The following is a 22,529-nucleotide window of genomic DNA, read 5'->3' as shown; positions in this document are numbered from 1 at the left end:
AAGATCTGCAAATGTAGATGGCGTTCTCCAAAACATAGGGGCTGGCCATATTCCATCCTGAAGCATTTACAATTAAAGAGAGAATGAACAAGACAAGATGACAGGGTTTAGAGAGAGCTTGAATATGAGGGAAGGTGGGGAAGCAGGAAATGGTTTAAAATTCTTTGCATTGACTTTTCATCTGGGCTTCATGTAGGATTTTTGGCTTGGTGAAGCCTTACAGTGAAATTTCACCACTGTAGAAATCCTAATTTATATAATTTTCTGGAACAAAGCTTCAAAGAGAAATAAAATTATCAGGAACTGAGCACAGCCCTAACATGTAACAACAAAATAAGACTGGTGGGTAAAAGTGTGTAGTGGATATGCAGAACTGGGAGCCAGTTATCAGATTTTTTTAAGGCCAGAATGGACCATTAAAAAAAAAAATCTAGTGTGACCTCCTGTATAGCACTGGACACAGAATTTCATCCAGTTACTCCTATATTGAGCCCAATAACTTGTGTTTGACTGAAACCTATCTTTCAGAAAGACATCCACTCTCAATTTGAAGACTTCAAGTGAGAGAGAATCCACCACCTCTTGTGGTAGTTTGTTCCAATGGTTAATCACCCTGACTGTTAAAAATGTGCCATATTTCTAGTTCCAAGCTTGGCTCTGACATCAACCCCCTCTGTAGTCTCAAGAAAGTCATTTAACCTCTTTGGCCTTGATTTTCCCACCTGGAATAAGAACACTTGCCCACCTATCTCACAGGTATGTTCTACCACTTGATTAATTAGTTATTGTATGGAGCACTTGGGAGAGGAAAAACACTATATGATAAGTACTAATGATTATTATATATTTAATAAACATTCTGTATTAGGCATTTTAATAATAAAGTAGTATTGTCAGATGTAAGGATATTTGTTTTGTGCCAGATGTGCTACGCCCAAGGTATAGTAGATAGTCACAAGAGTTCCTAATATTTCTCTTTTGTCCTCTGAAGGAGTACGAATCCCTGTCAGCATGATACGTTTGGCTGATTCAGCATGCTCTATGGCCTGTGCAGGAAGACCTAGGAGAAGACAATGAATGAGCTTGCTAACAAAAACATCGTCAGCAACTTCAAACTGAAAATAAGACCTGAACTATGAGATTCTCTGAAGAGATTCAGTTTAGACAAGGATGAAACTCTAGCTCTACTAAAGCCAAAAGGAAGCTGTGCCATTAACTTTATGAGGTCCAGGATTTCATACCAGATGTATAGGAAAACAATTAGGAGAATTTCAGGGGGGAAAATAATCCCTTAAAGATATTTAACAGATATAATCAATAGCCTTCAGAACAATTATGCAGATGACGATGTTACATGTAGGGAAAATAGGCAGATGAAGGGACCCAGCAGAGTCACAGATGGTACAACATTCCCCAGGTGAAACACCTTTTAAGAGAGTAAGCTTCTGTTTAATCCTTAGTCCTAATGCATCCCTCTTCCCACGCACCATACAATGAAGACAGGTATGTCCAAACCAGCACAGCCCCACTTTCCCTCCCCTTGGGTTGGGTGCAGGACCTTCAGGCAGAAAACAACTGCCTGTTATATATAAAATTATGCAGCAGCCAGGAAAGCAAAGTAGTTTTGAGTATAGTATTTGCATATAGCAGTTTCCAGATTCCATTTCTGTGGGACTGTGGTTTATAAGTGCCATATTCAAGTCTGGGAAAACATATCAATATACCCAAAAGCAAATCCTCAGCTGAGCTGGAAACAGTTGACCATAATCCCATTTCAGGGATCTTTGCCACCAATTTTCTCTTTCCACATATCTTCTTTTTCACCATCAGCAAAGAAGAGTAACCAGGATAAAATAGATCCATTGCAAGATGTCTTTCCCTACTTCTTCACAGACTTTTCTTTTGACTACTTATCTCTATAGCGAGCACACATAGGCCCAGGTTTTTAAAGATATTTACATGTTGCTGTGCTCAGTGTGACATTGGCTCCTAAATCCCTTTTGAAAATTAGATCTAGGCTCCTAAATGAGTTAATCATTGCAATGCTGAGCTCAGCAATGCCTAAATACCTTTAAAAATCTGGGTCATAGTGCTTTATACAGGCAATGCACAGAAACATAGAAATAGAAGAATTCCTATCCTGGGTCAGACCAGTGGTTCATCTAGGACCATATCAGCTGCTTTAGAGAAAGATTAAAACCTCTAAAGTACACAATTATGAAACAACCTGGACATAGGAGAAGTTTCTTCCTAACCTCGATCAATTAGTGGCTGGCTTATGACGGTACAAAGATTATTTTAAAAGTTAACGGTAGTGTAATTGGGGACAGTCTCATTATCCATACAAATGTCTAATCCTTTTTTTGAGTCCCACTAAACTCTTGCCTTCTATTATATCGGGTGGCAATGAGTTCCACAGCTTAATTATGTGATGTAAAAAGTGTTTTCTTGCATCAGTTTAAATTTTGTTGCGTTTCAATTTCATTAAATGTCCCCTAGTTTTGGTTTTCGGAGAAGGAACTACTTCTATTTCTATTATCTCCTTTTTCAGATGGGGTGACCAGTACTGAACACAATATTCCAGGTGAGGGCATATCATTGATTTATATGGTATTGGAATTATGGATTTATAGATTTTTAAAGCCAGAAGGGACCATCATGATAATCTAGTTTGACCTCCTACACAACTCAGACCAAGGAATCTCACCCAATATTTCTTTATCAAGTCTATAACTCCTGTTTGAGCTATAGCATATTTTTAGCTATAATCAGCATTACAATATTTTTAGTATTGTTTTGTATGCCATTCTTAATACATTTTGTTTCCTTTTTTGACAAGCATTGCACATTGAACAGAGGTTTCAGTGGACTATCCACATTTATTTACTACTTTAGTTTACACTGTCTTCCGTCTCCCTGGCATGAGTTACATCCCTTAGACACTGATAAAGAAGATGTAAGCAAATACATAAGGGGATCTGTCTGAGAGCAAGGATATCTAATTTTCTGAAATTGTCCTAGGACATTTAGGATTCTGTGATTATGAAACTCAAAGAATTTACTCAGTTTTGATACAAGCACCATTTCTTGTATTTTTTAACATCAATAACACTCAGAGCATATTAATGCTGACTGTCCTTTAGAGATCTGTGCCCAGGGAATACACTGGTTCATTTTTTAATTCAAACTAAAGGTAGATGGCAGCATTTCTCCAGTTTGCAAATTTCTATAGGTCACTGCAATTATTCTCTCGCTCTTAACATATATGTTAGCATAGTTCCATTCCCCGGGCAGAAATATCTTGATGCAATCCAGGAATGCATATGAAACCAGGAAAGCACTGGTTGAAATTTGCTGAGGTCTTCCAGAACCTAGATTTTTAATCTGATATGCATAAAAAAAAGTTGAAAACTTGTTTTATAAATCGAACATTTTTTGTGAGTAACAGAGTTAGTAGAAAAATAAGTTGAAGTACACAATCATTTAATCCATAAAATTCCTATTAGGAACTGTGTTTTAGGCTTGCAACTCAATGAGCATTATGGAGTATGAATATTTTCTCTTATTTCATTGTTAACTTTGGAAGGTGAAATTATGAAATGAGGAATGTAGCTCCACTTCCATTTTTAAAATGATTTTGTGTCCCTGTTTTTCTCTTCCCCTTTATTTGTAATCATTGCTATTGCTAGCTCATGGAGTAGACAAGACGACACAACATACGGACACAACATGATTTCAGTTCTTCTTCTGGAAGGTGCCTATCATTATGATATTTCCTACCAAAGAGCTGAAGTTAACTCTCAAACCTTGTTTTGAAACTCAGTGTCCATCCTACTAATACAGTAGGTTTCCATCCTACTAATAGCGAAGCTTTCAGTTGATTCTGAGGAACCATCTTCAAAGCCACATGCACATCACTACTTAGTGGCCACCGTCCAGTCTATACGCCATGCCTTGATGCTGAATGTGCTAAACTACTCAGTGCAAATCCTCTGGTGATCCACATATTGCTTAGGCATCCAAGCATCATTCCAAGAACTTGAAGACACCCTACATGTTGATTTGATTAAGATGGCTGAATACTGTAGTCAGTGGCATTTACAATAAGTGTGACCAAGACAGTTTCCAGTGTGTTCCATCTTTACGAAACCAGAGCAGACCAAGAACTGAATCTTGCTCTCAATGGACATTGCTTGAAACACAGATTCCCACCCAGTCTATCTCAGAGTAACCCTAAATAGATCTTGCATGTATGTTAACCACCTGAGGAAAACTGCGGCCAAGGTGAAGAATTCTAAACAAACTGGCCAGCACTTCATGGGGAATAAACGCTCAAACTCTCCAATCATCGGTTTAGCCCTCTGTTAATCGGCAGCAGAATAATGTGCTCCGGTCTGGGTCCATTCATCTCACATCAAGTTGGTTTACACATAACTACACTGAACCCTCCACATTGAAACTGGGACGATTCGACCCACACCAGTTCCGTGGCTCCCTGTGTTAAGCAGCATCACTCCTCCACACATCCATCATGAGGATGCTACAGCCAGAATGACTGAGAAGATCTGGGCAAGCCTGAGCCTGCCACTATACACAGAACTCTTTGACTACCAACGCTTGTCGCTGAGGCACCCATTGTGGGCCGCTTGCCCTGTCCAGATTTCTCTGTGACATTGATATGAGGTGAAGAATGACATCAGAAACGTCTCTTATAATTGACCAGACTATGTGTGTACCTGGCTTTGATTTGCCAAACTGCTCAGGGGCCCTTCTGAACCGATTTTGAATGGGCTAGGGTCCATGTGCAGACAGCCTTCACTCCACAGGCAGCTGTGGTCAAAGACAGCCAATGTCACGCATCACGGACGACTGCCCTCTGACCAGATTTGATGGTGGACTGAGGGCTCTGCGCTTCGCTGATGAAGCTGCCGCAAATTGGGTTGGCAAGCTCTGCCATCCATAAAGAAGTCCTGATTTATGCAATGAGTATGCTATTCCCAACTATAAGACACAGATATGAACGGACAGCTCTCTTACTAACCACCAATCCTCAGCCAAATTCTGCTCTCACATTTATACTTGTGAAACCACTGACTCAGCTTTGGCTCCAATAAACTTACATCAGGGATGAATTTAGCTCACTGATCTCTAGTATTGGGGAAAAAATGAACTATTATGCACTCTGAGGCGAAAATGTGCATGGACCCTTCTACTGATACGAGAATTCTGCTTCTGACACCATCATTGCCCTTCTGTCTAGTAGTAGCAGATGTTGCGGGCCTTGCAGGTCAGCTTCGCACTGAAGGAGAAATCAGTGATGCATATTCTGAGTATCTCCTAGATATAACTTGCTTTATTACACAAATACACCAGTCCTGGAAAAGAGAACGCTACAAACAGCACCCAGGCAATCTCTTCTTCCAGAAGACTCAGACAGGCGTTCCCAGGACGTTACTTTGTCTCCAGAATTTTTTCCAAATATAGAAAATAAAGCAGACTGCAAACTCTGTTATCTGCCAGAGATTCTCTCCAAGGCCAGCTTCATAACAAAAGTAACACCATCACAACATTTCTTCATAAAGTAAAAACTTGCTTACACGGTAAAAAGAACTTGTAAGATTCTGTGTAACATCACCATCCGGTGAATCCTACCATAACATGTGCTTTCATTATTAATGGAGCAGTCCTGCAGACACACATGCATGTAAGTAACTTTACTCATCCAGTAGTCCCATTATGGGACAGGCATAAATATTTGCAGGATCAAAGTAGTGAAGCCAGTTTCTCTATCTTCCAAGTTTTTGATGTGGGACAATTGAAATTAGATTTTTACCTTGAAGTATTAAATAGCTGTGAGCCAGGTTGGCGAATGCTTGTGCCAGTTGCCAGTGACAGTCTCCATAGATAATTCTAGTAAGAGCCACACATCTAATAAGTTCCCTTTTGGCTTTATATATCTGAAGAACAAAATAGAGTAGAAATTATTTTTGTGTAAGCATCCTGCCCCCAGAGTTTTCTCCAAGCGAGGTGGGGAAGTGTCTACATATTGGTTAGAATAAAACCATGTGTTCTCTGTGCATTTGTTACTAGAATATCACAGCTCTGAGTCAGTCTGTTTTATAATTGTAGGGTCAGATTTGCCCCCATCTCCAGAGCATTAACAGGTGAGGGAGAATATCCCCAGCATAGGGTTGAAATAAGTAGCCCTGCGTTGCCCATATTAGGAGGAAAGGCTGGGGCTGAAGGCAGGAGGGAGAGTGATCGTAACGCTCAGAGCCACTGGGATTCCAGGCCTGGCTGCTCTAACTTAGAGTATCCCCAAGGGCTGTACTACTTTACACAAAAGAGCCATTTCAGCCCCTGCAGAAGCCCAGAATCTGGGCAGTGCAAAGGTGGCATAAAGCCACCTATGTCTGTTTCCTCCACCTGGGTCCCACTGCTTCTGGCAGGAGATGCAGCACGGACTCTAGCTCAGAACCTTTAACAGGGCTGTTTCTGAGACTCCTCAAGGTACAAATATGAATATTTGTAGCTACCGAAGCTTTGCCGTTGTCTGTCTGCACAGAGATTCGAGGTGCAGGAGGAAGCCGATGGGGGACTCCCTGGGAAAGGATCATAGACTTTAAGATCAGAAGGGACCATTATGATCGTCTAGTCTGACCTCCTGCACAACGCAGGCCACAGAATCTCACCCACCCACTCCTGTAACAAACGTCTAACCAATGTCTGAACTACTGAAGTCCTGAAATCATGGTTTAAAGACTTCAGGGTGCAGGGAATCCTCCAGCAAGTGACCTGTGCCCCACATTGCAAAGGAAGGCGAAAAACCCCAATGTCTCTGCCAATCTGCCCTGGAGGAAAATTCCTTCCCGACCCCAAATATGGTGATCAGCTAAACCCTGAGCATGTGGGCAAGGCTCACCAGCCAGACACCCAGAAAACAGTTCTCTGTAGTAACTCAGATCCCACCCCATCTAACATCCCATCAGAGGCCATTGGGCATATTCACTCCTAATAGTCAAATTAATTGCCACAATTAGGCTATCCTATCATACCATCCCCATCCATAAACTTATCAAGCTTAGTCTTGAAGCCAGATATGTCTTTTGCCCCCACTGCTCCCCTTGGAAGGCTGTTTCAGAACTTCACTCCTCTGATGGTTAGAAACCTTCATCTAATTTCAAGTCTAAACTTCCTGATAGCCAGTTTATATCCATTTGTTCTTGTGTCCACATTGGTATTGAGCTTAAATAATTCCTCTCCCTCCCTGGTATTTATCCCTCTGATATATTTATAGAGAGCAATCATATCTCCCCTCAGCCTTCTTTTGGTTAGGCTAAACAAGCCAAGCTCTTTGAGTCTCCTTTCATAAGACAGGTTTTCCATTCCTTCGATCATCTTAGTAGCCCTTCTCTGTACCTGTTCCAGTTTGAATTAATCATTCTTAAACATGGGAGACCAAACTGCTCACAGTATTCCAGATGAGGTCTCACCAGTGCCTTGTATAACGGTACTAACACCTCCTTATCTCTACTGGAAATACCTCGCCTGATGCATCCCAAGACCGCATTAGCTTTTTTTCACGGCCACATCACATTGGCGACTCAGTCATCCTGTGATCAACCAATACTCCGAGGTCCTTCTCCTCCTCTGTTACTTCCAACTGATGAGTCCCCAGCTTATAACAAAAATTCTTGTTATTAATCCCTAAATGCATGGCCTTGCACTTTTCACTATTAGATTTCATCCTATTACTATTACTCCAGTTTACAAGGTCATCCAGATCTTCCTGTATGATATCCCGGTCCTTCTCTGTATTGGCAATACCTCACAGCTTTGTGTCATCTGCAAACTTTACTAGCACATTCCCGCTTTTTGTGCCAAGGTCAGTAATAAAAAGATTAAATAAAATTGGTCCCAAAACCAATCCCTGAGGAACTCCACTAGTAACCTCCTTCCAGTCTGACAGTTCACCTTTCAGTGTGACCCGCTGTAGTCTCCCCTTTAACCAGTTCCTTATCCATCTTTCAATTTTCATATTGATCCCCATTTTTTCCAATTTAACTAATAATTCCCCTTGTGGAACCGTATCAAATGCCTTACTGAAGTCGAGGTAAATTAGATCCACTGCGTTTCCTTTGTCTAAAAAAATCCGTTACCTTCTCAAAGAAGGAGATCAGGTTGGTTTGTCATAATCTACCTTTTGTAAAACCATGTTGTATTTTGTCCCAATTACCATTGACCTCAATGTCCTTAACTACTTTCTCCTTCAAAAATTTTCCAAGACCTTACATATGACAGATGTCAAACTAACAGGCCTGTAGTTACCTGGATCACTTTTTTTACCTTTCTTAAAAATAGGAACTATGTTAGCAATTCTCCAGTCATACGGTACAACCCCTGAGTTTACAGATTGATTAAAAAGTCTTGCTAATGGGCTTGCAATTTCATGTGCCAGTTCCTTTAATATTCTTGGATGAAGATTATCTGGGCTCCCCGATTTAGTCCCATTAAGCTTTTCGAGTTTGGCTTCTACCTCGGATGTGGTAATATCTACCTCCATATCCTCATTCCCATTTGTCATCCTGCCATTATCCCTAAGCTCCTCATTAGCTTCATTAAAGACTGAAGCAAAGTATTTGTTTAGATATTGGGCGATGCCTAGATTATCCTTAACCTCTACTCCATCCTCAGTATTTAGTGGTCCCACTTCTTTCTTTGTTTTCTAATTTATATGGCTATAGAACCTTTTACTATGGGTTTTAATTCCCTTTGCAAAGTCCAACTCTACATGGCTTTTGGCCTTTCTCACTTTATCCCTACATGTTCTGACCTCAATAAGGTAGCTTTCCTTGCTGATCCCTCCCATCTTCCACTCCTTGTAGGTTTTCTGCTCTTTCTTAATCACATCTCTGAGATGCTTGTTCATCCAACTTGGTCTACAACTCCTGCCTATGAATTTTTTCCCCTTTCTTGGGATGCAGGCTTCTGATAGTTTTTGCAACTTTGACTTGAAGTAATTCCAGGCCTCTCCACCTTTAGATTCACAAGTTATTCAGTCCAATCCACTTCCCTAACTAATTTCCTTAATTTTTTTAAAGTTAGTCACAGATCTATTTTAGTTTATCCTTCCATTTAGTTTGAACTGAATTTGCTCATGATCACTCGAATCAAGGTTGTCCCCTACAACCATTTCTTCTACAAGGTCTTCACTACTCACCAAAACCAAATCTAAAATGGCATCCCTTCTTGTTGGTTCAGCAACTGCTTGGTGAAGGAATCCATCAGCTATCGTATCCAGGAAAATCTGAGCCCTATTGTTATTATTAGCACTTGTCCTCCAGTATATATCTTGGAAGTTAAAGTCTCCCATGATCACACAATTCCCATTAGTATTTACTTCACTAAAAACATTAAAGAGGTCTCTATCCATATCCAAATCAGACCCCGCTGGTCTATAGCACACCCCAAGCACTATCCCAGGGGAGGCTCTAGTAGCTTTCTTCCCCAATGTGATTTTTGCCCAGACAGACTGTGTCTTATCCATTCCATCACTTCTTATTTCTTTACAGTCTACCTCATCATTGATATACAATGCTATTCCACCACCTTTGCCTTTATTTCTGTCTTTCCTAAACAGCACATACCCTTCAATACCTGTACTCCAGTCATGACTACTATTCTACCATGTTTCTGTTATCCCTATAATATCTGGTTTCAGTAACTCTAGTTCCTCCATTTTGTTACCTAGGCTCCTCGCATTGATGTACAAACATCTTAATTTTTGCTGTTTGGCTTCACTCACATTCTTTACCCTATTAGGCACAGACATTCTACCACCAGTATCACCTATTAGACTGGTATCTACACTACCCTTCCTCCTTATCTCCATTCTCCTACCCATGGCTGTATCCTTTCTTACTTTGTTTTCTTCCCTCTCAATGTTAAAATCCTGGGTGGAGATTACCTGGACATCTCCCAACCACCTCCCCCAAATTCCTAATTTAAAGCTCTCTTAAATCAGTTGTGCCAGCCTCCATCCTAGAAGTCTATTTCCCTCCCTATTCAGGTGAAGTCCATCCCGAGAGAACAGTCCTCTGTCCATGAATGCCTCCCAGTGGCCATACATCCCAAAGCCCTCCTTATAGCACCACTGCCTGAGCCATCTGTTGATCATCATAATCTTGTCACACCTTTGTTGCCCTTCTCTAGGAACAGGTAGAATCCCACTGAAGATCACCTGAGCTTCGATTTCCTTAAGCGTCTTCCCCCGCCTGTCATAGTCTCCCTTGATACGTTCCAGCGAGAATCTAGTTGTATCATTTGTTCCCACATGAAGGACAATCAGTGGATTCTTTCCCGCTCCCGGTAGGATCCTCTTCAGCCTTAGGTTCACATCCCGTATCTTAGCAACCGGCAGTCAGCACACCCTTCTGTTCTTTGGATCAGCTCGTTACAGGCCTATCTATTCTTCTCAGTAAGGAGTCCCCAGTCATGTAGATCTGCCTTTTCCTGGTGATGGTGCGATTCTCCGGTCTATCCCGTTCCCGCTGGCTGCAAGTCCTCTCGATTCCTATTCTCCCTTGCAATCCTCTGCAACCCATCCTGTATCCTGCTGGGGCTCATATTTGGTGTTATCTCCAATGATTTCCCCTCTTCCTATAGGACTAGCTGCTCTTCTCTTCTTCCTTGCCCTCTCACCTTCAGTGACCACCTGCTGTGCCCCTTCTTCATTTTCCAACTCTGCAAACCTGTTCCTGAGCTCTATTTCTCCTTCACTAGCCCGTCTTTTCTTCTGCCTGGTTCTCTTAGTCACATGCTTCCACTGTCCACTTTCCTCACCCAGTAGTCTCCCCTCAGAGTTCTTTGGTCCTGCTTCCATCTGCAAGCCTGAGTTTTTCCCTTGAACCTCCTCATGCCTTTGCTCCATATCTGTTCAAACTCCCTTCTAAACTCAACCAGAGTTTCCACCTGCATCTCCAATCCTCGGATCTTTTCTTCCATCAGCTCTATCAGGTGGCACTTCATGCAGACAAAACTCTTTTCAGGTACTCCCTCCAGGATCATGTACATGCCGCAGCTTCTATATCCAGTCATCTTCATTGTGTCTTCAACTGCTTGGGTCGCTATCACTGCTGCCCCTGTATCTGTCATAGCCTTCCCATCTCAGTCCTGTTAGTCCGGGAAACACAAACCAAACCAAAACACCACCACCCACAGCAAAACAAACCCCAACGAGCACCACAACACTGCCAGAACACCACGCACTCCCTTCACTAGCCTGTCTGTTCCTCTGCCTGGTTCTCCTAGTCTTCACCTCAAACTCCCCTTGCAAACTCCCACTCAAACTCCCCTCTTTACAGCTCTGTTTGCTGGCTCCTGTGCCGCTGCCTGCGTGGCTGGCTACCTTTATAGGACCTCTAATCAAGAAGCCCCACCCCCAATCAGGGCTCAGCTTCTCTCCCAGTACACTGCCCCTACCAGCCTCTACAAATGCCTTCTCCTCCAACAGAACTCCCACTCATAGTGAGAAAGAGCGAGTAAAGGAATTCCTTTTATTGGAAACAGGCTGGTGGTGGTGGTCTCGGCATAAGGAATGGGCATGTGGAGGAGCTGCAATGAGAGGAAGCCGATGAGGAGATCTTTGCACAGGCAAAGATGGTGGGAAGGAGCCTCAGTAGCAGGCTAAAAAGATTTTTCAAGATTGCAAATACCAGGCGACTATTAATATCCAGGGTTGTTGAGAGTTATCAGAAACATCATGATTGATGACAAACATCCCACCACTGCTATTATTAGGCTCAACATCTATATTTGGGTTCCCAAAAATGCTTGCTAATTCTTTGAATCTTTCCTGCTAGGAACTGTATGACTTGGCTGCTGCCTACAACAGAAATTCCCCACTTGGGAAAAAGATGATCGAAACATCAGCTTTACTGCAATTAAAATAAAGTAATGCAACAGCTGAACAGCAAACCTACTACCCCTTTGTATGGGTCATTTAAAAATTATGCAGTGGGACCTTGTGATCTGTTAAACGTGGCCTTGAGATACTTCACTTCCTGCAGAAGAAATAACTTCACTGCGGGCTGCATGACACAGTATTTGTAACAGGGAGAGAACCTCTGACCTCATGGTTATTGGCTTGAGTCAGCCTAAACTGACAGTCACCCAAAATCATGACCATCCCATGACTTATAGGTAGCCTATGTGAAATCAATGAGTCATTCAATCCACTTCCTACCAGACAGAGTGCCTATTGTGGCAGTACAGTCACAGTTTGCCACTAGTGCTACTAGTTTGTGCAGTCTTGACCAAGAGCCAAAGACTAACCTTAACTATTGTTATCCCTCCCTCATAGTCAGGGCTGCAACACACAAGGAAGCTGGAACTTCTGCTTCCCGTCACCTGTTATGTTATTATTTGTATTACAGTAGCACCTAAGCCTGAAATCAACCAGCGTTGGGTGCCTAAGTACAGTACCTTTGAGGATCTAGACTTAGAGACTGCAACTGATGCCAAGGCTGCATTGTGCTATGTACTGAACACACGAGATAATCGCTACCCAAAGAGTTTACAATCTAAATGGACAAGACAGACAAAGGCAGTTTTATTATTCCCACTTCACTGACAGGGAACTGAGATTAAGTGAGATGAAATGACTTTCCCAAGGCCACAAAGAGTTTGTGGCAGTGCTTGGAATTGACCCCAGATCTCGAGTCCCAGTCTTGTGCATTAACCACATGAGGCCAGCTATCCTTTTATATTGATAAATCATTATAGAATTTCAGTTCTCAGTACTATCAATCTGACACTTTTCCAAGTAACCTCACTGCTTCCACTCTCACACTGTTGGTGATAATGCTGAGGAGTTTCAAACAGAAATGAATAAACAGAGGATTTTTAAAAAGCAACATAAGCAAAAGGCCCAGGTCCAATTCCTGTTACCTCTTTTTCTTTAATGAACTTTTCTGCCATCTTCTGTGCTTGTTCTAATTTCTCATTTGGTGCTGGAGCACAGTCCATAGGCAGTGCCTTTTCCCTCATTTTCTTTTCTTCTCCTTCACTATCTCTTGCTGTGCTCTCATTGTTTGACTCATCCAGATATTCAGAGACAGTGGTGCTGATTTCCTGGGACCTGATCATAATATATTATAAGGTTGTATTACTGATGATGTTTATTTCAGATTCATCTGTTAGTTGTGACACTGCATTTAAACATAAAACTGGGAATAATGCTTAAAAATATAACCATAACAGCAGTGTTACCTTTACCAATTAGGCTACAGCCTATAACCTGGCTATAAGATTTTTTTTTTTTAAAACACTTTTCTGTCTGATGGGAGATGATTTTTATTTACAAAACCCTTCTTTTCCCTCTTGGAAAAGAGCTTTATAATAAATTTACAAGAAAACCCATTTAGAATGATCAATATGATAAAAGCTCCCTCTTAACTTATAACCCAATAAAACAAAGACAATGGTTACTACAGTGGGGAAGGGGGGAAAGGTGAAGACTTATAGATAAGGGGCAGACAGTAAAATAAAGATCACCCTTTAAAAAGAAAAGTTTAATAACTTACAAGTGAGAGTCCACAGCACTATGGCTTGAATCTGTAGGGCTATATATCGGGCTATCTTGCAACATCTTCTTACCAAGAAATACTATGGAGGTCCGAAATGACTATGCCTAAAACTGTTCAGAAGTAACATGAATGATAAATGTATTTTTTCAAAAAATAAATTGGAACAGAACATCCAATGACCAGTTAACCTACCTCTCTCAGAGTTATCAATGTGCTGATCAAAACTGTCTCACTGTTACCTCATACTTCCTCTAGTGGTTGTATCCATCTGTTCTCTCATCTCTTCATTACATGTTTGCACAGTGCTTAGCACAGTGGAGCCCTGGTTCTACTGCGATGCAAATAAAGCGTAAATAATATTTTTATTTGTATTGCAGTAGTACCTCATCACTCACTGTGCTAGGTGCTGGACAAACAGAACAAGACGACAGGCCCCCTGGCCACAAAGAGCTTCCAACCTAAGTATAAGATGAGCTATGTCTATTTAATAATAATACTGTATCATCTTAGTTCAGGGGAGAGATTATGCATTACAATGAGAATATCCATCAGAAAGTAAAATTAAGAAAAACAACCCCAAATGCTAGAATTTCCAAAGTGTACACACAGTCTATCTAGAAGTGTTTAATTTGCTGACAAGTGATATTTAACTAAATCAAAATTGAATAGTTCATTTCTGAGTTGATATTCTGGGCCATCCAGGGCTGAGTACACAGTTGACCCTCAACAGTTATACAGAACACTGGAATTTCTTTATATACTTGTCATCTGGGTGTTGTCTCTCACCTGAACTCTACAGCGGTTAGGTTAAGTCTGAAAACATTTGTAAAGGGCTGCCTGGAGCAGCTCTTTACAGTTTCCTGGGTGCATTTGGACCCACAAAGGCCTTTGCTACAGATAGGAGTGAGGAAGAACAAGTGAAAAGTTGTTTTTTGAGTTGCCAGCTTCACCTCCAATCCCAGAAGAGGAAGTCAGGGTTGGGTAGCACATTTCCTAGCCCCCTGGTCACAGGCTGAGAGAGGGGCTAATTATGGTCCAAGTGAAGAGTCTCCTAGTCCTCCGTTGATGCCAGCCGCAGAGAGTACAGTGGCTTGCGAGTTGCCAAGCCAGCACAGTGATGCCGGGTATGGCGTGGGCCCCCAAAATGAAATAACTGTCAGTGTAGCACAGTGATTTATTTGTGGGGGTTGAGGGAGCAACCAAGGGAATTCAACAAACACACAGGGACTGAAGTTGAGCCATTTTGCACTCACATCTCTGCCGCTGCCCTGAATTACAGGCGCTCCCTGGCTCTCAGGGTCCAACCACTTCCCAACCCCGCAGTCTATCCCCCCACCTCTGTATTTTACATTCTGATACGCCAGTCACCTCAGCCCAGAGAGCGGGGGGGGTCTGAGGGGGGCTTCCTGCTCCCACCCCCCAGCCAGGGGTGTAATCAATAGTCACTGCTCTCACGATGTAAGCAGAGACAGCTCGTGGAGCACAGCAGAGCAGCAGAAGGTAGAAATCCAGGGCGGTACCTGCTCACTGCACTGGGGATGACGGCCAAGAAGAGCTGTCCCACAACGGAGCAGGGCCTTGGCGCTGCTCTCAGCTGACAGGCTGGTTTGGTCTGCTGCTTCCTCCAGGAAAGGCTCAGTCAGTCCCAGGCAGGTTCTTTTAGTTACATTTCCAATAAGTAAACGAACAGGCTCCTTCCCCAGCTCCTTTACCCTGGGGAGACCACAACAGAGGCTTTTCTGACAGGCCCCACCCCCACGCGGTCGCCTTGGTGACAGAACACAGGCCCCAGGCTGTAGCCTTGGTGACCGTTCGCATTCCCAGCTCAGAGCAAGTTTTACCAGAATCAAGGGCCCAGCGCCATTCCTGGCTCACCAGCCCTCTCCACTCCTTGGCTGGGTAAAAACAGACTGCGTGGCTCATGCACATGGTCATGGATGGTCTGTCCGTTGTGTGTTTGCCTGATTAAAGATTATAGTGTGGCCTGTTTTGGGGCTGTGCGCTGAGCCACGGGGCCTGCTGGGCTAGGCCGAGAGCTTACTAAGGGGGCTGTAGCCTGCTATCCTTTGATTCCCTAACCCACATTAGCAGCCTTTGACAGCGGGTGGGCTAACTCAGGGAGAACAAGAGTTTAAAAAGTCAGCTCCTAAAGGACCAGAGGAGCTAGCAAACGGAGAGGCGTGTAAAGGAATGTGAAAGGCAGACAGACTTAACACATACTGTAAACTTCACCCCTTGACCCATGCAAAAAGCCCTGCAAGAGTAAAAAGAGAATGCAGGCAAAAGTCCAGCAGCAGATTGGGGGCTATCCAGTTTATTGCACCGAATGGAGCATGTACAATTACCTGCCTTGTGGGCAAATGGCATATGTGTGCATTCGGTGCAAGCAGCTCCTGGCCGTCAGAGACATAGTATGGGCTCTTGAGACCAGAGTGGCCGAACTGAGGGACACAGTACAGAGATCCCAGCCCCAGTCTGACAGCCTCTGTGCTGTTGAGGAGGATGAAAGTCTCAGACAAGGAAACAGCCTCATAGTTGGGACCTTCCTTCCAAATGATGTCATGGCATCCTCTCAAACAGCATGTTCCTCCTGGGGAAGGAACCTCAGTTATTAGGAAGAGCCAGGTAATAGTAATGGGGAATTCAATTACTGAAAATAGTTGGGTTTGCGATGACTGGAGGAACAGCATGTTAAATTGCCTGCAAGGAGCAAAGGTTGCAGACCTCACGAGACATTGAAACAGATTTATCTGCCGTGCTGGGGAGAAGCCAGTGGTTTTGGTACATGCAGATACCAGTGACATAGCAAATGGTAGGAGAAATGTCCTAGAGGCCAAATTTAAGCTGCTAGGTGCGGGGTTAAAGTTCAGGACCTTCAGGGTTGCATTGTCTGAAATGCTTCCAGTTCAATACCCAGGGCCAGAAAGACAGGAAGAAGTGCAGGATCTCAATATGTGGATGAGACAAAGGAGGAGGGTTTTAGGTTTATTAATAACTGGGGAAACTTTTGAGAAAGGAGGAGCTCCCTTTAAACCAAAATGGACACAGACTGCTGGCATGGAAAATTAAAAAGGTTGTAGAGGATATTTTAAACTAAGGGCTGGGCAAAGGTAACAGATGGAGAGGAGCACATGGTTCAGGAGGAGACATCCCTTAGGGATGAATTTATTAAAGGGGAAACTATATCCAAGTAAACAGAATAGTAAAGAAGTTGGTAAAGTACAGGTAGGAGCTAGTAGAGGACAGTCAAATTAAAAGAGTCTCGTTTAAACATAACACATGGAGGCAAGCAACTGAATATTGACAAAATGTACAAATGCTTATATACGAATGCTAGAAGTCTATGTTAAGATTGGTGAACTAGAGTGCCTGGCATTAAATGAGGATATTGATATAATAGGCATTGTGGAAACTTGGTAGAATAAGGAGGGCGGGGGGGAAAAATCAGTGGAATACGGGAATACCAAAATACAAAATACAGAATTCTTTGAGGGAGTCCACACGCATGTGGGCAAGGATGATCCAGTTGACATAGTGTGCTTGGATTTTCAGAAAGCCTTTTACAAGGTCCCTCATTAAAGGCTGTTAAGTAAACAAAGTAGTCAGGAGATAAGAGGGAATGTCCTGTCGTGGATTAGTAACTGGTTGAAAGATTGGTGAAAGAGTGTAGGAATAAACAGTCAGTCAGTTTTCACAGTGAAGAGATGTAAAAAGTAGAGTCCCCCAAGGATCTGAACTGGGACAGGTGCTGTTCAACATTTTCATAAATGCTCTGGAAAAGAGGGTGAACAATGAAGTGGCAAAATTTGCAGATGATACAAAATTACTCATGACAGTTAAGTCCAAAGCTGACTGCGAAGAGTTACAAAGGGACCTCACTAAACTGGATGACTGGGTGACAAAATGGCAGATGAAATTCAATAGTGAGAAGTACAAAGTAATGCACATTGGAAAATATAATCCCAACTATATATATAAAATGATGGGATCTAAATTAGTCTTTATCACTCAAGAAAGATGTCGGAATCATTGTGGATAGCTCTCTGAAAACATCTGCTCAATTTGCAGCAGCAGTCAAAAAAGATAATGAGAAAGTTAAGAACCATTAGGAAAGGGATAGATAATAAGACAGTAAATATCATAATGCCACTATATTAATCCATGGTATATCCACACCTTGAATATTGCACACAGTTGTGGTCATCCTCCTTCAAAAAAGGATATTAGAATTTGAAGAGGTGCAGAGAAGGGCAGCAAAAATTATTAGAACAGCTTCCATATGAGGAGAGATTAAAAAAGAATGGAACTGTTCATCTTAAAAAAGAGATGACTAAGTGGGAAGATATAACAGAGGTCTATAAAATTATGAACGGTGTGTAGAAAGTGAACAGGGAGGTTTTATTTACCCCTTAACATAACTGTGGGCCATCTGATTAAATTAATAGGCAGCAGGTTTAAAACAAACATAAGGAAGTACTTCTTCACACAACACACAGTCAACCTGCGGAATTTGTTGCCAGGGGATGTTATGAAGGCCAAAAGTATCACGACGTTCAAAAAAGAATTAGGTAAATTCATGGCTATAAGCCAAGATGGTCAGGAACACAACCCCATGCACCAAGCGTCTCTAGATCTCCAACTGCCAGAAGCTATGACTGGATGATAGGGATGGATCACTCAAAATTATTCTGTTCTGTTCAGTTCCTCTGAAACTTCTGGGACTGGCCACCGTGACAGACAGGATATTGGGCTTGATGGACCATTGGTCTTATATTCTTACATCCTTCAGATATTCTCATCCCAGTTCACTGGAGCCACTGGTGTTAGTGTGATTAGAATCAGCGCCACATGTCCTAACAGCGGCAACACTGAATGATGTAAGGGAAAGCTAATGGGTTAGGGATACAGAATACAAACAGAAAATCACAAATTGCATCTGCTGCAGATGGCCTCCAAAACGCAGCATGAAAAAAGAGACACACAATGCTCCAGCACAAGTGTCAGAATCCCCAAATGTGGTAATCTGGGGGGCTTTAATGACACTGATAGTTGCAAGAAAACAGAATGGCAGAGACAAGTCAGCAAGAGCATCTCTGAAATGCGCTGAAGAAACATTACTAACCAGATCTTTAGCATCCCTGTAAAATACATTATTTCTTCCTGCAGAAATAAGGGTAGAAAACACAAAAACAAAACAGATACCACCATCAAATAAAACATGGTTTTGTGCATCCTCTAGGGGCTATTTCACTTGCCAAGACCTGTCATCCCTCTGCTTGCTGTGCCCATAGTGGATACAAGGTAAAGGCACTGGCTCCAGAGCAAGCCTCCCCCTTAAACACCTGAGACCCTACAAAAAGACCTGGAACAGTGCTAGGAATGCATGGAGCTGGATTGCAGCCACATTTCCTACTGTTCTCACACCCAAGTAAATCTCTCACCCAGGCAGCCCTGGGAGCTCAGTGATGCTCCAGTCACCATCAAGTTTCACTGAATTCCCATTACAGCCCAGCTATGGGCGGGGAAGCTGCTAGTGCCAGCAGAGCTCCTTCAGGAGCCATGCTGCCAAGGCGAAATGCCACACAGGAGAGTATGGAAGGTATATGCTATACATGGGGCTTACAGCAAATTTTAATTGCACTGTTAAACAATAGAATACCAATGGAAATTATTTAATTTTTTGGATGTTTTTCTAAATTTGCAAATATATTGATTTCACTTATAACACAGAATACAAAGTGTACAGTGCTCACTTTATATTATTTTTTATTACAAATATTTGCACTGTAAAAATAGTATTTTTCAATTCATCTCATACAAGTACTGTAGTGCAATCTCTTTATCGTGAAAGTGCAACTTACAAATGTAGATTTTTTTGTTACATAACTGCACTCAAAAACAAAACAATGTAAAACTTTAGAGCCTACAAGTCCACTCAGTCCTACTTCTTGTTCAGGTAAGACAAACACGTTTGTTTACATTTACAGGAGATATCTTATTTACAATGTCACCTGAAAGTGAGAACAGACGTTCACATGGAACTTTCGTAACCGGCATTGCAAGGTATTTATGTACATGCCAGATATGGTAAACATTTGTATGCTCCTTCATGCTTCGGCCACCATGCCAGAGGACATACTTCCATGCTGATGGCGCTCATTAACTAAATTTGTGACTGAAACTTGTTGCGGGAGAATTGTATGTCTCCTGCTCTATTTTACCCATATTCTGACATATATTTAATGTTATAGCAGTCTCGGCTGTTGACCCAGAACATGTTGTTCGTTTTAAGAACGCTTTCACTGCAGATTTCACAAAACGCAAAGAAGGTACCAATGTGAGATTTCTAAAGATAGCTACAGCACTCGACCCAAGGTTTAAGAATTTGAAGTGCCCTCCAAAATCTGAGAGAGAGCAGGTGTGGAGCATGCTTTCAGAAGTCTTAAAAGAACTCTGATGTGGAAACTACAGAACCTGAACAACCAAAAAAGAAAATCAACCTTTTGCTGGTGGTATCTGACTCAGATGATAAAAATTAACATGCTTCCAGCCACACTGCTTTGGATAGTTATTGAGCAGAACCCATCATTAGCATGGACACACGTCCTCTGGAATGGTGGTTGAAGCATGAAGGGACATACGAATGTTTAGCGCATCTGGCATGTAAATAACTGGCGATGCCAGCTATAACAGTGCCATATGAACACCTGGTGACGTAAACAGGAAGTGGACAGCTTTATCTCCTGCAAATGTAAACAAACTTGTTTGTCTGAACGATTGGCTAAAAAAGAAGGAGGACTGAGTGGACTTGTAGGCTCTAAAGTTTTACATGGTTTTATTTTTGAATGCTTTTTTTTGCACATAATTCTACATTTGTAAGTTCAACGTTCATGATAAAGACATTGCATTACAGTACTTGTATTAGGTGAATTGAAAAATACTATTTATTTTGTTTTTACAGTGTAAATATTTGTAATAAAAATATAAAACGAGCACTGTACACTTTGTGTGTTGTAATTGAAATCAATGTATTTGCAAATGTAGAAAACATCCAAAAATATTTAAATGGTATTCTATTATTGTTTAACAGTGCGATTAATTGTGCAATTAGTCTTTTTAATCGCTTGAAAACCCTACTTTGAATCCATCTCTGCTGCAAATTATTACTATGTAATACAGAGCTAAAGGGATTATTAAACTGATCATAAATTAAGAGTCAATTTATCCCTGCGAAGGTCTCAAAGTCCTGCGCTGGGATGAGCAAATAGCATGGTAAAAATGTGGTTCTACTGCCTCAATCTGGAGGGAAAACAAATAGTTTTACTCAATTAACAAAAAAAGGTGCTTTTCATACTACCCACTTTACAAACTCACCCTGGGATCTGAAAGTTAAACAGGGTTCTTCCGGGTTGGCTTGTGCACCCCTTCCAACAGTAAGAAATCTGCAGTATAAATGCCACCCTTAGCTGCACTTGTGTAACTCCCTGCCCTCAATGTGGGATTGCTGAAGCGTAATGGAAGATAAAATTATTAATTCTGTTGATGCGTTAGCAAGAATAGAATCCAGGTACCTCATCCATTCCTGTTATACCACAGGGTTAATGGGAGTAAAAACTTCTTTTCATCCACGGAAGTGAAGAGATATAGATTTTTAATCTGTTGAGTAAACTGGTGCCATTTTTAGTCACTGTGGAGCAGAACTTCACTTTAAGGTACCCTGGTTGAGCAACTGAGGTAGTCTAAAACTCACAAATACTAATGTAGATTGCAAAATAAATACTCGATACAGCAGAAGACAATCAGTCCCAGTATAATCATTTGCTTAGACATAAAGATTAATTGCTACACATTTATAAGATTACAGCAGCATCATGTTACTTATTTCCATAGGGAATATAAATGATTCAAGCAGACTACAAAAGTGCAAGGAACTGAAGGAAGGAGGACAAATGATTTAGTTTTATTTCTTGTGAATACCACATAGCAAATAAGCTTCGACTCACAAGTATGATGAGCGAGCTGTAATCAAAGAGAAATATGTCACAACATGTAATTAGCCAACTCTCGTTTTGGATGAAATCCAATTCTGGAGTACTTTATAGGATTTCTCAAAGGTTTCCCTATTTTCAAAGTGCACTAGTAGTCCCTGGGAGGCCAACCTGCAGCTTGTTGGCCAAATGCAACCTGTGTAGGTGACATTTCTACATATTCACTCTTCAGGGTAGAGCCACACTTTAGAACTAGTTTTCTTCAGTTACATCTTCAATGATACCAGTGATTCAAGAGTGGGTCTTGAAAGTGAAATTCACTGAGGGAGTGGCCCATGTTGAAGAGGACAGATGTAGTTGGGGACAGATCACCAGGCTGTGTATGTGTGTGCACGCATACTGCGATGAGTGGGCAATGGGAGCGCTTTAGTGTTGAGGAATCTGGGATGCTATTAGTTTGTTACATTGGGTTATAGTAGTTATACTGATTGCATACGGTCAGCACTGGATGGTTGCATTCTGATATGTTAAAATAAATGTGTCTTGACTAATTGGCTTACATTCTTTTCTTCAATTCATTTTTCTAGGGGGATGTCCATTTGAGAAACAGCTTTAACCTTATTAATCAGCTAGTAGAAGCTTAATTACTTACATATTTGCAGGGGCGGCTCTACCAATTTGGCCGCCCCAAGCAGTCGCTGCCGAATTGCTGCCGCCGAAAGCTGCCACGGCAGGAAAAGCAGTGGACCTGCCACCGAACTGCCGCCGTGGGACACGGACTGCCGCCCCATTCTAAATGCCGCCCCAAGTACCTGCTTGGAAAGCTGGTGCCTGGATCTGGCCCTGCACATTTGACAGTTACACAACCATAATATTATATTGTTTAATATAACTGAAATATGTACTATAGCATTATCTCCCCTAGTACAAACAACCTCTAGCTGAATGCACAAAA

General features: G+C 41.9%; 1 protein-coding gene and 1 long non-coding RNA gene across 4 annotated transcripts in view; one reads left to right on the top strand and one right to left on the bottom strand.

Moving 5' to 3' along the window:
- TTC23L (tetratricopeptide repeat domain 23 like) overlaps positions 1-13,696 on the bottom strand; it is a 28,252-nt gene extending 14,556 nt beyond the window's left edge. Inside the window, exons 1-4 of one of the 2 annotated variants that reach the window (XM_007064094.4) lie at positions 13,584-13,696; positions 12,949-13,138; positions 5,834-5,957; positions 910-1,060 (exon numbers count right to left, since the gene is read on the bottom strand). In XM_007064094.4, coding sequence (XP_007064156.2) covers positions 910-1,060; positions 5,834-5,957; positions 12,949-13,138; positions 13,584-13,648 — 530 coding nt within the window. In that variant the 5' untranslated portion in view covers positions 13,649-13,696. The remainder of the gene's footprint in view (positions 1-909; positions 1,061-5,833; positions 5,958-12,948; positions 13,139-13,583) is intronic. The other variant, XM_037902646.2, reaches the window with a different exon arrangement.
- Positions 517-22,482, top strand: LOC119566634. Of its 2 annotated transcripts, none has more exons than XR_005225914.2 (4): positions 517-756; positions 992-2,584; positions 3,690-5,704; positions 22,162-22,482. It is a non-coding gene; the product is annotated as an uncharacterized LOC119566634 (long non-coding RNA). The 2 variants fall into 2 exon arrangements; XR_006291328.1 differs by lacking the exon at positions 22,162-22,482 and adding an exon at positions 11,862-12,955.
- The last annotated feature ends 47 nt before the right edge of the window (positions 22,483-22,529 follow it).

Source organism: Chelonia mydas, chromosome 5, assembly GCF_015237465.2.
Source record: "Chelonia mydas isolate rCheMyd1 chromosome 5, rCheMyd1.pri.v2, whole genome shotgun sequence".
NCBI classification, from domain to species: domain Eukaryota; kingdom Metazoa; phylum Chordata; order Testudines; family Cheloniidae; genus Chelonia; species Chelonia mydas.
The sequence above is the reverse complement of the archived record's forward strand: the minus strand, read 5'-3'. Positions and strand labels throughout refer to the sequence as shown.